Here is a 15032-nt window from a genome sequence, read left to right as displayed (position 1 = left end):
GCAATGAAAGGACATTTACATATAAGGTAAACAAAGCAATCAAACTAATAAGTGGCAGAGGAGACAATGTAGTGAGCACACTGCGGTCTGAATCTGCACCCAAAGGAAATCTTTCTAGCTCGTGAGACAGACATGGACTTTGGAAAATACAAGTGGGAGCAAAAAGCCATTCTAGTTATCCCTTACTTAGGGGACAAAGGGAACAGCTCCCTCTGATTCTGTGAAAGTTGGATCTCTGGCCTGGAGGGCTAAAGATGCGGGTAACTTGATGGGAGTGAGAAAACTGCTTAGGCAAAGATTGTAACTTATTAAGATTTAAATTTTAGTCACTAGAAAGCATGGTTTGCTTTGATTTGGTTGTAACCAGACCTGTCTCTTTTTCTCCTGCTCAGTGTCATTTAAATTTCTGTTCTTTGTTAATAAACTTATCCTTAGTTTTACTATAAACCAATTCAGTGCTGTGATATTGAAGTGAAGTGTCAGTCTTCAGCTAAACTAACAGGCTGGTGTGTGCGCTGCGTCTTTGGAATCAGTGAACTCAATAATTTCTGAGTGTGCAGTGACAGGGACTGGAAACTACAGGGATATGGAGTTCACTGATGGCTACCTGCAAGGCAAGGTTATGACTGGCAGAATCTTGAGGAGTTTGCTGTGAAGCTGGCAGACGGTGTGGGAGGGAGCAACACACAGTCTAATCTCCAGCAAAGCTCACTCTTGCTAAAGCAGAGAGGTGACATAGTGGCTTATGGTTCTGGGTTCCCTGAGCAGAACATCACAGTAACATTCCCTTTATCTCTCTATCTGGCCAGGTGTGCAGTTTGTATTGTACCCTCTCCGTGTATTGCATACTGAGCCAGATGCAAATTGAGAGATTGCAAAATCTACAAAGGAAATCTGAAGGGTGAAACAAAGAGTGGAGGGGTGTCCTGTTTGTGAATAGGATCAAAGGATTAGTCTGGTGTATCAGGGAGTGCAAAGAAACTCACCGAGTCCTTCACCTGGGAGAAAAACTGACCACACATTTATTTCATGAAAGCAGGGTCACAGACAGCCTGACTGTAAATCACTGCAGGGATCGTGGTGAGATATACTCTACAAGATACAAGATACAACTTCTACTTGCTGCTATTTGGATCTCTGTGCTCTGTTCAATTAACATCTACTTGTTTAAACTATAAATGTGTCTAAGTGCTGTGTGTTAAGCAGAGCAGTGGTGTGAGGTGGAGCTGGTAACCTGGGCTGCACTGATCCTTTGGGAGCAGACAATCTGTGACTGCTGTGAGTGTCCAGTGGACCAGGGGCTGGATGCTCCAGGAAGATGCTCGGAGGGTTCGGGGGTTGGAGAATATCTATCACTACCTGCAGAGTGACAGCAGGGCCTGCATAGGCTTAGGGGGAATGCATGTGTTGTCCTTGATCAGTGGAGATGGGCGCATTGACCCCCGGCAGACACAGTCAAGGTCTCCGCACGCAAAGGGCAGGTGGGAGCGAGGGGCCTCACAGCCCTGGGACCCCCAGGAAGCATCAAAATCGGTTTATCAAATGAATTGGGAAAAATCTGAACTGTTGGAAATCTCCTGGCTGTCATGGAGTGGGGCTTTGTCACAATGAAATTGCCATAGGCAAACTGGCACAACAGGTGTAAAAGTCCCCAGAAACATTAACAAACTAGTGAAGCTAAATTGAGATCCTGCACTCTCTCCAATAACTAGCAATACGAGTTGGTGGCATCCTCTCTCCCAGAGACTGTGGGGAAAGAGTTAGCTCAGTCAAATGAAGAGGTGGCCAAGGCTCCGCTGTATTTGAAGTGGCCTACCTGTACGGGTCCCACATGCTTAGAGCCTTTCTGATTGGATTTTGAGACCTACAAAATTATTATTCTGCTTTTCTCCTGTCACATGTCAGGCTGGTTCCAGCACACTAACATCCTTATACCAACATGGGTGGAAACTGACTAGGTATTAACCCATCCAGTTCCCCCTCTGGGTATGCTTGGTTGCTCTTTTTGTCCGATGGAGCAAAATAAGGTGCCTACAGTGGTAGCTGCATGAAGGATCTGGGCTATCCTAACTAAGAGGTACCAATTTCATCCTCGCCATCATGCAAAAGCACCTATCTGGGGTAACCCAGACTTGAAAATTGAGGGCAAAAACAAAACTACAATTTGGAAGAAGTATCTGAGTATGGGCATTGTATGAATTTCTGAGTTTGTCATGGATGAGAGTTTTGTCTTTTTTTCTAACACTAAAGCAATGATATGACCTGCCACCATGAGCAGAATGACAATAGGGAGAGTTTGAATTGTAAGTTATGTAACAATTTTGTCTGGATGCCCTAGGACTGCAGAGGCCCCAGAGCTAGAGGGATCATCAGAAATGCTTCATAAACTTCCCAGGCCCATGTCAACTATGCAGGGGAAGGGGAGTTATCATAGTCCTCAGAAGAATCCTAATGGCGAAGCATGTTATGGAGTGTTAAAAAAATATCCTGTAGATTTCAGACTATGCTTGAAAGAGCAAAACATTTTCAAAGTCTGTTGGACGCCACAGGGGTTTGCTATAAACCAATTCAGTGCTGTGATATTGAAGCGAAGTGTCAGTCTTCAGCTAAACTAACAAACTGGTGTGTGTGCTGCCTCTTTGGAGTCAGTGAACTCAATAATTTTTGAGTGTGCAGTGACAGGGACTGGACACTGCAGGGATATATGTCTTTGGAGAACTCAGGAACTGGAGTTCACTGATGGCTACCTGCAAGGCAAGGTTACGACTGGCAGAATCTTGAGGAGTTTGCTGTGAAGCTGGCAGACGGTGTGGGAGGGAGCAACACAAAGTCTAATCTCCAGCAAAGCTCACTCTTGCTAAAGCAGAGGGGTGACATAGGTGTGTGTTGGCACTTTAATACAGAAAAAGGAACCCTGATGCATATGCTATGGGACTGTCCAGCAGTCAGGCAGCTGTGGGAAGAGGTGGACATGAGTGAAAATAGTGCTTGGCTTCAGCAACCAAACCTCAGCTGAAATTATATCCTGCTGTCAGAGTGCAGGGCAGCTGTGCCTGTATTTCCCCTCCATAGTACGCCAAAGGCACACTCTTTTATGATCCTGGCTCCCAGCCGTCACCTCTCTCTTGGGCAGACTCCCACATTTCTCTCCCTCCTGACTGGGGTTTTTCCAGGCCACACAACTCTCTGCCTACACTGTGATATCCCCAGCAAGCCAGACAGCATGAATGGGAGTTTGGAGGAAGATTTTCAAAAGCTCCTAAGGGATTTAGGAGCACAAGTCCCACTGAAAGTTCCCTTAGCACGGGGGGTGCTGGACTGACACAGCCTTATGTTTCTGAATCTTCCACCCACAGAGCACTGACTTAAGCGGGAGCTGATTTCAGAATATGTCTCCTCTGTCAGGTATAAGCATCATGGGTTAAATCCATCCCTGATGTCTCTGCACTTAACTGTTATACCAGGGGTAAATTAGCCCACTTCTCTTTTCTAAAATCTCACTGCAATTTATTAGCAATACTTGTAAATCTAGAATATAACCTTTGAGTGTTAATTAATACCCAATGGGCCACTACATAATTTTAAACAATCTACAAACACAGGGATATATTAGCAGAGAGAAAGCCTTTTGTGGCAGGGGAGAGTTATTGTGTTTCATTTATGCATCAGTTCTTTGAATCCCAGAAGTCCTGTTTATTAAGAATCGGCTAGATCAGGGCTTTGGGAATGGTCAACGGGACTTTTTGGGTGCTATTTTCTAAATTGCTGAAGTGGCTTATGGGCACAAGTCACAATGAAAGTGAGTGGGAGTTGTGATCACAAGTCACTTAATAAACCCACCCATCGCCTCCAAATGCCAGTGTGACTCTCGGTGAAATTGACACTGGCTGAAAGTTCTTACCAGTTGTTCGACAATTTGGTAGCCTTAACCTGTGTCCTAGTGGACAGCTCCTTAATTCCCCAGAACATTGTGGTAGCAGCTACAGTCTGAGAACCTTAACATTCCACACCCACTCCTTGCCTACCCGCAGCCTACACAAGCCTTCCTATACTGCTGGACGATCTGCCATTGAATGACACAGGCCTACTGTAAAACAGACATATCCTTTGTGAAGAATAGGTGGGATTTTAAGGCTCCAGGACTGTACGTGACAGAACAATCCTTGAAGCCTCTTGTATCTGTGGGATATGCTGAGCTTTCAGAGAGATTGGGGATGGAATGGAACATGCAAGAGAGAGTTTGGTTGCATAGCAGCATTTTAAGGGATAGTGTTGTGACATAAATGCCTCTAAGGGCTTCATGGTCTATCCCTGTCCTACCTACTCTCTCCCCAGCACTACTGTCCCACAAAGATCAGCCATTATGATTCCTCTATGTGAGAAGAGCTCTCTGCAAAGCCACTTTATTGTTGTCCTTAAAATTCTGCTTTGCTGTGATGCCTGCAAAATGCCTGATGATGGAAAATGGGCTTTTTTTCCCATGGAAATTTTTGACACAAACAAAACAAATAAAAGCATTTTCATCATTTTTCCCATTGAAAAGTTCAATCCTTTGGCCAAAAAATAAAAATAAAACAAAACAAAACAAATTGGCCAAAAATTTGAAATATTTTGATTCTGAAATACTGCCTAGTGCTTTATGGGTGTTGTAGTTTTGATGCTTCCAGACCACGTTCTCCTGTATGGGCTGGAAACCACTCTCTCTCCTCAGAGGGAGAGGAGGTGGTTGCACCATGGGAGATGTAGTCCAGCAGGGGACCCCAGCCCCTAGTGAAGAACGGAGACACGGGGAACTGAAATACAGCTGCCATGGGGCACCGCAGAAGGCTCTCTGAACCGAATTATTTGAATTTTGGGATATTTGGTTTTTCAACAAAAATTTGAAATTTCCATGAAAAACAGACACTTTAAAAAAAAAAAAGGATTTTCTCAAAAATTGATAGGGTTCTGCCTACCAAGACCTCAAACATTCCCTGAAATTTTGTAATTGATCAGAGATGATTTTGAAAAGATACAGACAGAGAAATCACACCAAAATAAGCACAGGGCCCTGCTTTGCTAATGAAAGGTGGCTCAGCAGGAATTAAACCTAGGCTATTCAATACCACAGCACAGGATTTTAACACTCAGCAAAACCCTTCTTCCCATTCAGTCCAAATTCCTGGGCAGGTTCACATACCTCTTTGTCTTAGGTGGGGGAGGGCGCTTTTGATTAACTCATCCTGACAGTTAAGTGAATAGAAGGGGGTGTCCACACATCAGTTAGAATAAGTTTTTTAACTCAACCATAACAAGGTTTGGTCCAGGTCATAATGACATCCCTCACCTCAGGGGAGACTCAGGCTAGTCACCCAGGCTTGGCCCCACCCTACAATGTCCACACAGCTATTCTTAGTACACTAGCACAAGGCCTGCTAGCACGAGTCTGCCTACCAAGGCTAGGAGGCTCACCTTCAGCTGCCGTGTAGACATACCCTCAGTGGCTCAATTACTGTCATTCTTTCAATTAGTTAATTTGAATCAGAGGCCTAAGGATTAATGTACTATTCAATGGGTAGAATTTTCAAAAGCATTCCCCTTTCAGAGGGACCTAAGGACGGGAGAATCTGTGTCTCATTGAAAGTCAATGAGATTTATGCCATTAAGTCAGCTAGGCACTTTTGGAAACTTTACCCAATGTGCTTCAGGATGAAAGATGCTGGCACTTTTCAAATATGCCACGAGTAGCATTTCCTCCACACCTACCCGCTGTTTTTTTAATTGACATCAATTTTGTTGTTGCTGTAGGAATGAGGTTGTGTCAACAGAAATATTCAAATAATTTTTTCTGTTTTGATAGCCACTAATCTGTTTTGGGGCTGACGCACTGGGTCTTAGGGAATGTCTACACTGCAATGTAAGCCTAAACTTAGACTCAGGCTTGAGGATTTCAATCTGACAAACACACATTCAACCACCATTCTACACCAACTGGGAATATAATTAAGCCTTCTTTTGCCATGGCCTCTGTGATGAGGATACTGTTTCATAAGCCCAGGCAAAAGGGGTACATCCAGTTGACTTTCCAACCCCAAACTGGTTAGCGACCTGTAGGACTCTGGGGTATAGCAAACGACCTTTGAACAGGAATGGCTTCCCTTGCATATGTGTCGTGGTGCTGAAGGGTCCGTGAAACCTGCTAACAAAGCTCCAGAAATGCAACTTTCCGCATGAGCAAGTTCTGGTCATCCCAGGTCTGCATGACAAGGGGGTTCCACCAGTCTGTACTCATGGCTCTGGTCCAGAAGCACCACTCTACACAGGGGGCATCAGTGGCTCCCCCAAGAGCCATGAGCAGCAGCATCCAGTTTGAGTCTGTCAGGTTTGTATCACCCTCATCCTCCTCCAACAGGTGTCTTCTTCTGCAGGTCAGAAAATGCCCCTGAAATGTCCACCAGCACCTCATGGAAGCTCTGCCCATTGCCTGAAACAGGAGTGAAAGCACAAGCAAGACAAGTGCTTCAAACACTAACTCCTCCCTGTTGCTGGCTCCAGCTGCCAGGCACGTGCAGACTAAAAATACAACTTGGCCGATACCTTGGCAGGCTGCAATAGCTTCTGGTAAAGTGCTGCGGGATGGACAGTCAAGTTTTCCCTAGGGCACCACAAACAAAGGGCTAGAATGGCTACCCACTCGGAAAGGTGCTAGGAAATCTGGCACAAGGGCTGGCTTGACTTAGGTCTGCATAGTGCAGCGTAGATACCTGAGCACTGGTGTGAGACCCAGGTCCAGAAATTCTAGACCAAGTGTTAATATTCAGTGTGGACACTCAAGCCTAGGTTTATACTCACTGAGCCTACGGGTTCAAGTCCCACAGACACTAGGCTTACATTGCAGTATAGGCACACTCTTACACCCCTTCTACCCATTGCAAAATGACGTGTAGTACAACAAATGGGAACACCAGTACTATCTTCCCAGTTATAAAGTTATGGAGCTTTTGGGAATCCAGGACATCAAGGAGAGAGAAAATATTTGAACCAACTACTTCCACCCACAGGGATCTGAGGCCAGTGACAAGTAGAACGTGTAAAAGCAGCTGCTTTTACAGATCCAGATTAACACGGCTACCCCTCTGATACTTGACACCAAGTAGAACATGGTATTTTCCCAACTCAGAGAGAGCAGAGAAACAGATGAAACACGTAGCTGAAATCTCAAATGTCGTCATGTAGAGTGTAGAGCGCAAGACAGTCAGGTTTCCAATTAAGGCAGCAGCAAGTATCAGCTTTAGCCAGGAATGGGAATGTCATCAACCCAAAACGTAGCATGTCCTCATGTTCCCCAAAGCAGTTCCCATTGGTGTGAGCTTGGGCCCTACTAGAGGTAAACTTTCTTGCTCGTTAAGCCAGATAGATTCCTTCACAGATCAGTGACTCCATCTGAATTCATTAGAGCAACATATATTAACGGATGACTTTTCTCAGGGCCTCCTTCACCTCTTTGTTTCGCAGGCTGTAGATGAGGGGGTTGAGCATGGGAGTCAGGACTGTGTAGAAGACAGAGAACACTTTGTTCAGGGCTTTCAGTGTATTGGTTTTTGGTAGCAGATACACAGTCATTAGGGTCCCATAGAAAACTGTAACCACAATGAGGTGCGAGGAGCAGGTGGAAAAGGCCTTTTGCCTCCAAGTGGTGGAAGGAATTCTCAGGATAGTAGCAATGATACAAACATAGGATGTCACAGTTAATAGAAATGGGCAAGGCGAGTCTAGGAAGGCGAGTATGAAACTAACCAGTGTGATTATGCTGGTGTCACTGCAGGAGAGCTTTAGCATTGGAGAAAAATCACAAAAGAAATGGTCAATTTCACTGGGGCCACAGAATGTTAATTGTGACATAAAACACATCATTATTACACAAATTAGAAACCCACTTATCCAAGACCCCGCTGCTAGCTGGAGGCACAACCTGCCATTCATCAGGGCTGCATAACGCAGGGGTTTGCATATTGCTAAATACCGATCATAAGACATCGCTGCTAGGAGATAGCATTCTGTAGCTGCCAGAGAACCAAAGCAATAAAACTGTGCAAAACAGCCACTGACAGAAATGGTTCTATCTCCAGTCAGGAGACTGGCCAGTAACTTGGGTAGGATGGTGGAGGTGTAGCAGGTCTCCAAGCAGGACAAGTTCCCCAGGAAGTAGTACATGGGAGTGTGAAGGTGCTGATCAGCCACAACTAGTGCAATGATAAGGATGTTCCCAGACATGGTCACAATGTAGATCACCAGGAAAACCAGGAAGAGAACGATCTGCAATTCAGGGAGATTCCCAAATCCCAGGAGGATGAATTCTGAGATGACCGTTCGATTGTCCTCTTCTGCTTCCTCTATGAGGTGCATCTAGGTACAAATAAAAATACTAAAACTCAGAGGTGGGACTTGCAAAAGGACAAACATTCCATCAACTTAAGCAAGTGCAGAAGGACAGATATCCAGAGGCATTTAGGCACCCAAAGTTGCAGATAGGTGCCTAGTGGAATTTTCAAAAATATTTATCCCATAGTGAAGAATGGAGACACAGGGAACTGAAATACAGCTGCCACGGGGCACCGCAGAAGGTTCCCCGAACTGAATTATTCTGCCGAGGGACTTACTGGCCGCCGCTTCCAGCAGCTCCCATTGGCCCAGAGCAGCGATCCATGGCCAGTGGGAGCCGCGATCGTCTGGACCTGCAGACGGGGCAGGTAAACAAACCGGCCCGGCACGCCAGGGGCTTTCCCTACACAAGAGGCAACCCCTGTTTGAGAAATCCTGGATTTAGGCATGGAAGACTGTAGAATAGTCCATAGAATGTAGACTCCTCAGTGCCTAATCTGGGAAAAAGAGATTTAGGCTTGGGCATTGTGATGCTGTGTGCACCTAAATAGCTTTAAAAATCTGACCTTAAGGCACCTAGGTTGCCTAAGTATTTTTGAAAATATATATTATTTTATTATAATGGGAGTTGGGGGGTCTACATTCATAAGTGGGATGGACAGAGGAGTAGGTGTGGTTGATCTCCCTTGTAATCTCAAAGAACATTGCAGAGATGATGCAGTGCTCAATGCCTCCTGACAGCTGCTGAGAGCTCTCAGCTGACACTCTGGTCAGTGGAGGAAAGGCTCTGCTGGAGACAACCAGCAGCTACAGGTTCAGGAACATGCACAGAACTTCCACTTTAGGGGAAAATCCAGAGCGACATTTTAGAAACAACTGAGGAAAGGGGTGAGAATCCATGTGAAAGAGGTGAGTTGTCAGGGAGATAGAAAGGCATTCAAAACCTGTATAAAGGGCTGGGCGATGGAAGATAAAGGTTATGGGATCGCCCTGGATACTGTTATGCTCACAGGATACAAACAGGGACGTTACATTAAAACATCAAATACTCTCTCTGGAAGGTTGCAATGTACCATGATTTTATTGCATAAAATCCAAACCCCCAATGCATAAAACCCAAAACCAGAGAGAGAAAAGTAGGCTGCTCCGTAAGGCAGAGACACCAAACTCACCCCCCATTGCTCTAGGCTGGCTCTTTTCAGACTGACTGCTGAAAGACACTGACCTCATGCTTCCCTACAGAGCCCCCTGGTCTGCAAGCAGGACCAGGAGAACCCTTAAGAATTCACAGTGATAGCATATAACAGTTTTCAATATAGCACAGACACATTAGAATGAGATGGAAAGATACAGGCAAACAGAGAAACAGACAGAGAGGCACAGAGAGACATATGCAGACAGACAGAGAGAAATTAGACAGATAGAGGGAGATGTTTGAAACAGCTCTATTTAACATTAGAGCTGACTGGAATTTTTTTCTTCACAGAAATTTTTGACTTTTTGTGAAAAAAACTGACAATCAAAATTTTGTGGCTGAAAAGTGAAAATGTTCCACCAGAAGCTGAAAGCTTTTGATTTTTGACCTAATATTTTTTCAGTTTTTGGCTGAAATGTTTTTGGGTTTTGGCCAAACAGGCTTTTTTTTGTTGTTTTTTTTAAATGAAAACATGCCATTTTCCAGGGAAAGTAGACAGTTTTCATGAAAAAAAGTCATTTAATTTGAAAACCCAATTTTACATAAAAAATAAAAAAAAAACAGTTTTGACAAGAAATTTCCCACAAGCTCTATTTATCAAAAGAAATGTAACAAATTCAAAAAGGCAATATAAAAACCTCCTCTGTATTCCAGTGTTAGAGAAATAAAGAGACAAATGAGTAATACACTAGATCAGTAATGTATCACTGTAACCAATTTCACTCAAACGATCACTGAAAGACCAAGCTGAAATGTGTCTAAGTTATCAGTTAACTTAGAGAAGGTGTATCAAGCCACAGCCTGGTCGCGAGCCACCTGAGGACAAGGATTTGTTTTCCTTATGGAAGTACAGAGCAGCTGATTTTGCTTGCCACACGGAAAACAATTTCCACCCAATCACTATATCTCATCCACAGCATAAAAAGGAGCTTGGAAAACAACAGTGGGCTGAAAAGCGAAGGCAAAATTTCATAGAGAGGAATCAAATGCAGGCAATCAAAGAAACACTGAAACACCCTGTCTGGGACAGGATAGAATGGGAAATGCTCAGAAACCAAGAGAGACAGACACAGACCAACAGATAGAGCCTTTGTAGTTCAATTCTTCTCCTAGTAGTACTCTGCATGGTCTAAGGTCCTAAATCAGCCTTCACTCAGTGAAAATTCCCATATAGCCAGAGCAATGGAAGTGTGTTGGTTACAGACTGAGCAAAAAGTGAAATAAAGACACCCAGGATTTTCCCCAATAATGATTACATTGACTAGATCTGGTTGTAAGTCCCCCATCCCCTTCATGCAAATTGTCAACTTTTCATCAAAACACCTGAAAACTGAAAAAAATGTGCTGAAAGTTGCTGAAAACCAGAAGAATTCCATCAGAAACATGTTTGGGTTTTCTGAAGAAAACTTTTTTTAAAAAAATGGAGGAAAACAGACACTTTCCATGAAGAACTAAATTAAAAAAAAGCGTTCTGGTGGAAAATTTCCACCCAGCCCTAACATTTACCTTTAGTTGTGAGTATGAAGGACTGATCAATGTACTGGTGTGCGAGGAGTGACCAGTGTACCAATGGTGGCTGGTTTGGGGAATCATGATGCAGTTTCCACCATCAATCACTCTCCTGTCTTCATTTTCTTTATGCACTTTCACTCGCTCTCTGTAAAGACCTGTCCATTTTCTTGATGGGTCCTGCTACCCTGCTTAGTCCAGTATGCAAAACCTTCATTACCCTTTCTCTGGTTATTGTGGGCTTTATAGAAGAAACCAGCCTCTCTTGTGTGTTACTGACAGAGGAATGACCCTGGAGACTGCTTGTGATGATCATATCTAAAGTAATGTGATGGGGGAATTGTTTATATTTTGCATTTCCAAACAGAGCACTCAAGGAGACTAAAGAAAACAACATTCTTACACTACTGAGAATTGTACGCAGTGATTATTGCATCAAGACTACATCTTCAGGTTGAACTAGCTTACTGGACTCACTCAACTATTTGAGATCTAGGCTGGGATTTTCAGTTCAGCCTAAGAGTATTAGGCACCCAAGTCCTACTGGATGTAAGTGACAGTCAGGTCTGGTCTACACTACAGACCTATAACTACATCCATCAAGGATGTGAAAAATCCACATGCCTGAGCGATGTAGTTATACCAACCTAACCCCCCGGTGTAGACAGTGCTAGGTTGGTGGAAGAGCTTCTCCCGTCGACATAGCTATTGCCTCTTGGGAAGGTGGATTAACTGCGCTGATGGGAGAGTTCTCTCCTGTCGACGTAGGAGCATCTTCACTTAAGCGCTACAGTGGTGCAGCTGAATCGGTGCAGCATTTTATGTGTAGACCTCCTCTCAGACAGCTAACTTCCACAGGCCTCTCTGAAAATCCCAGCCTGCATTGATAGGAGCACAGACTGTTTCAAGAAAAAGACAAAACTTAAACATTTTCTAGACTATCAAGACTCTTATGTTTGCAGGATTTTTGGTGAAAGAACTCTGAGAATGCTCCATAGTTGCCTTGATAGTGAATGGCAGACAAATATAATCACCACAGCACTTTAAGGAGGATAGGCAGCTTTTTGCTGACTTCCTAGTTTTTGTCCATCTCTTTTCATTTATTTTTCTTATTTAGTGCTGGGCCCCTTTGAAAGGCCTTGTTTACGAGCCTATTTAGACTCCCCTAATTGAAAGTCTTGGCCACAGAATTACTTCCCTTAAAGAAATGTCTGTCTAACAATCCCTGTTTGTGTTAACCCATCTCCGAATCTCTCACTCTCTCCATACCTGTACTCTCTCTCTTTCTCTCTTTCCCTCATGGCAAGTGCATCAGAAAGAAAAAGAACAAGTTGGGAGCAGAAGGTGTGATTTTGGAGCGAGATAAATGATTAATAGATTCCAAGGCCAGAAGGGACCATTGTGGTCTTCCAGTCTGACCTCATGTATAATACAGGCCCTAGAACTTCCCCAAAATAATTCCCTGGGCAGATCTTTTAGGAAAAACACCCATCTTGAGTTAAAAATGGTCAGTGAGGCAGAATCCACCACAGACTTTGTTGAAGTGTTTCAATGGTTAGTTGCCCTCACTGTTAAATATTTCTGACTTATTTATAATTTTATTTTTTAAATGAAGGCTCAAAAACTAAAAGGAAAATAAGGAAAAAAACCCTTATTTAATGATATTAAATAGCTTCAGAGGTTTTGAGGCCAGAAGGAACCATTATGCTAGAAAATTGGAGGGGGTTCAGAGAAGTGCCGTGAGAATGATTGAAGGGTTGGAGAACATGCCTGATAATGATAGCTTGATCTGTATGAGTCCATTTAGATCAACAGAGAGAAGGTTAAGGGTTGGCTGGACCACAGTCTATAAATACATACATGGGGAACAGAAATTGAATAATAAAAGACTCTTCAACCTAGCAGACAAAGGTGTAACAATAACCAATGACTGGAAGTTGACGCTAGACAAATTCAGACTAGAAATCAGGTGGACATTTTTGACAGGGAGGGTAATAGACCATTGAAACAACTTGCCAAGGGTTGTGGTGGAGTCTCCATCACTGGAACTATTTAAATCAAATATTTCTACATTTCAGTTCAGTCACAGCTATTGAAATAGTAATTAATTCACGGAAGTCCTGTGGCCTGCACAATGCAGGATGTCAGACTAGATCACAATGGTCCCTTCTGGCCTTTAAATCTATAAATCATCTAATTTGATCCTCTCTAGAGCATATCTGCTTATCAGAGACTCCAATATTGTTCTAAAGACTCAAAGAGATGAAGAATGTACCACATTCCATGGGACATTGTTCAGAGCAGCTACAAGAATGATTTGTGAGATGGAAAAGTTACCTTGCAGTAAGAGACTTAAAAACCACAAACTATTTAACTTAACACAGAGGAGGTTACGAAACTTAACAAAGAGTTGATTTGGTCACAGTCTGGCTGTACCTACCTGGGGATGTCTGATAGCAGAGGGCTCTTTAATCTCATAGACAAAGGCATAACAAGAGCCAGTGGCTGGAAGCTGAAGCAAGATAAATACAGACTAGAAAGAAGGTGCACATTTTTAACAGTGAAGGCAACTGTTATTGCCCCAAAGGGTCCGAGGTACTCTGCAAGAACGAGACCGACTCCACACTGAGAGTAATTGGCTTTAATGAAGGTAAAGTGACACATCTGCAACGGGGACCCCAAGCGTTGCTGTCACTGAGACGGGGACCCAGCGCCCTGTAGCTCGGCCTGGGGTGAAGTCCGAAAACAAACACAAAGCATGCTCATTTTATACAAAACAGCAGCATATCAGCTCATACATAATGCAATAGAAACTCTCCACCCTCCGGGGCTGCCCCCCTGGCCAACAGCCAGGGGCTTGCCACGCAGCAGTCCCAGCCGGTTGCGGCAGGTTAAAGCTAGCATGCTGTGTCCTACAATAACCGGAGGCTGAGAAAGCGGAACTGCCTAAGCTAAGCCGTAACAGAATCTTCCGTGGTTCCCTAGCCTCCTACAGCAACTATCCCCTGGGACAATTTACTTAGGGCTGTGGTGGATTCTCCATCACTTGGAGTCTTTAACTCAAGACTGGAGGTCTCTTTCTAAAAGAACCACTCTAGCTCAATGACAAGTGATGGGTCTGGTGACGGAATCGTTGGGTAAAATTTCTTTGGCCTGTGTTATGCAGAAGGCCAGACTAGATGATCACAATGGACTTTTTCTACTTTAAAAATCTACAAGCTCACTTTCCCCAGGAAAAATGGGTTAAAAGGAAAGTGTGACACTTGCAGGGTCAAGTATCTGGTGAGCAAGTTTGCAAGCAGAAGGTTTGTGAAACCACGGCCATCTCTCCCTCCAGCTCCCCTGCTCAGCTGAGTAGAAAAAAAAGACCCACAGTATAAACCACTGTGTTCTCCTTGAGGCACAGACCATTCCTTCAGTCTTCTCTGGAAAGAGTCAATTTATTATCAATCTTTTTGGATGTTTTTCTACATTTTCAAATATATCGATTTCAAGTACAACACAGAATACAAAGCATACAGTGCTCACTTTATATTATTATTTTGTTTACAAATATTTGCGCTGTAAAAAGGATAAAAGAAATAGTATTTTTCAATTCACCTCATACAAGTACTGTAGTGCAATCCCTCTATTGTGAAAATACAACTTATAATTCCATATTTGTTTTTTTTTTACATAACTGCACTAAAAACCAAAACCATGTAAAACTTTAGAGCCCATAAGTCCACTCAGTTCTACTTCTTGTTCAGCCAGTCACTAAGAGAAATAAGTTTGTTCACATCTAGGGGAGATAATGCTGCCTGCTTCTTATTTAGAATGTCATCTGAAAGTGAGACCAGGCGTTCTCACAGCGAACTGCTGTAATATAAAGTGAGCACTCTACACTTTGTATTCTGGGTTGTAATGGAAATCAACATATTTGAAAATGTAGAAAAACATCCAAAAATATTTATAATACATTTAAATT

At 43.4% G+C, this 15032-nt stretch overlaps 2 protein-coding genes across 3 annotated transcripts in view; both read right to left on the bottom strand.

Annotated features, from left to right (window-relative positions):
- LOC123345337 overlaps positions 1-15032 on the bottom strand; it is a 716016-nt gene that overhangs the window by 69222 nt on the left and 631762 nt on the right. The gene's annotated exons all lie outside the window — the stretch shown is intronic.
- On the bottom strand, positions 7447-8385 carry LOC123345333 (olfactory receptor 11L1-like). Its single transcript, XM_044982123.1, has one exon. It carries the CDS (start codon positions 8383-8385, stop codon positions 7447-7449), a length of 939 nt encoding a protein of 312 aa, XP_044838058.1.

This window comes from Mauremys mutica, chromosome 12 (genome assembly GCF_020497125.1).
Source record: "Mauremys mutica isolate MM-2020 ecotype Southern chromosome 12, ASM2049712v1, whole genome shotgun sequence".
Classification (NCBI taxonomy): domain Eukaryota; kingdom Metazoa; phylum Chordata; order Testudines; family Geoemydidae; genus Mauremys; species Mauremys mutica.
Note: the sequence above shows the minus strand (reverse complement) of the source record. Positions and strands in the feature narration are given on the sequence as shown.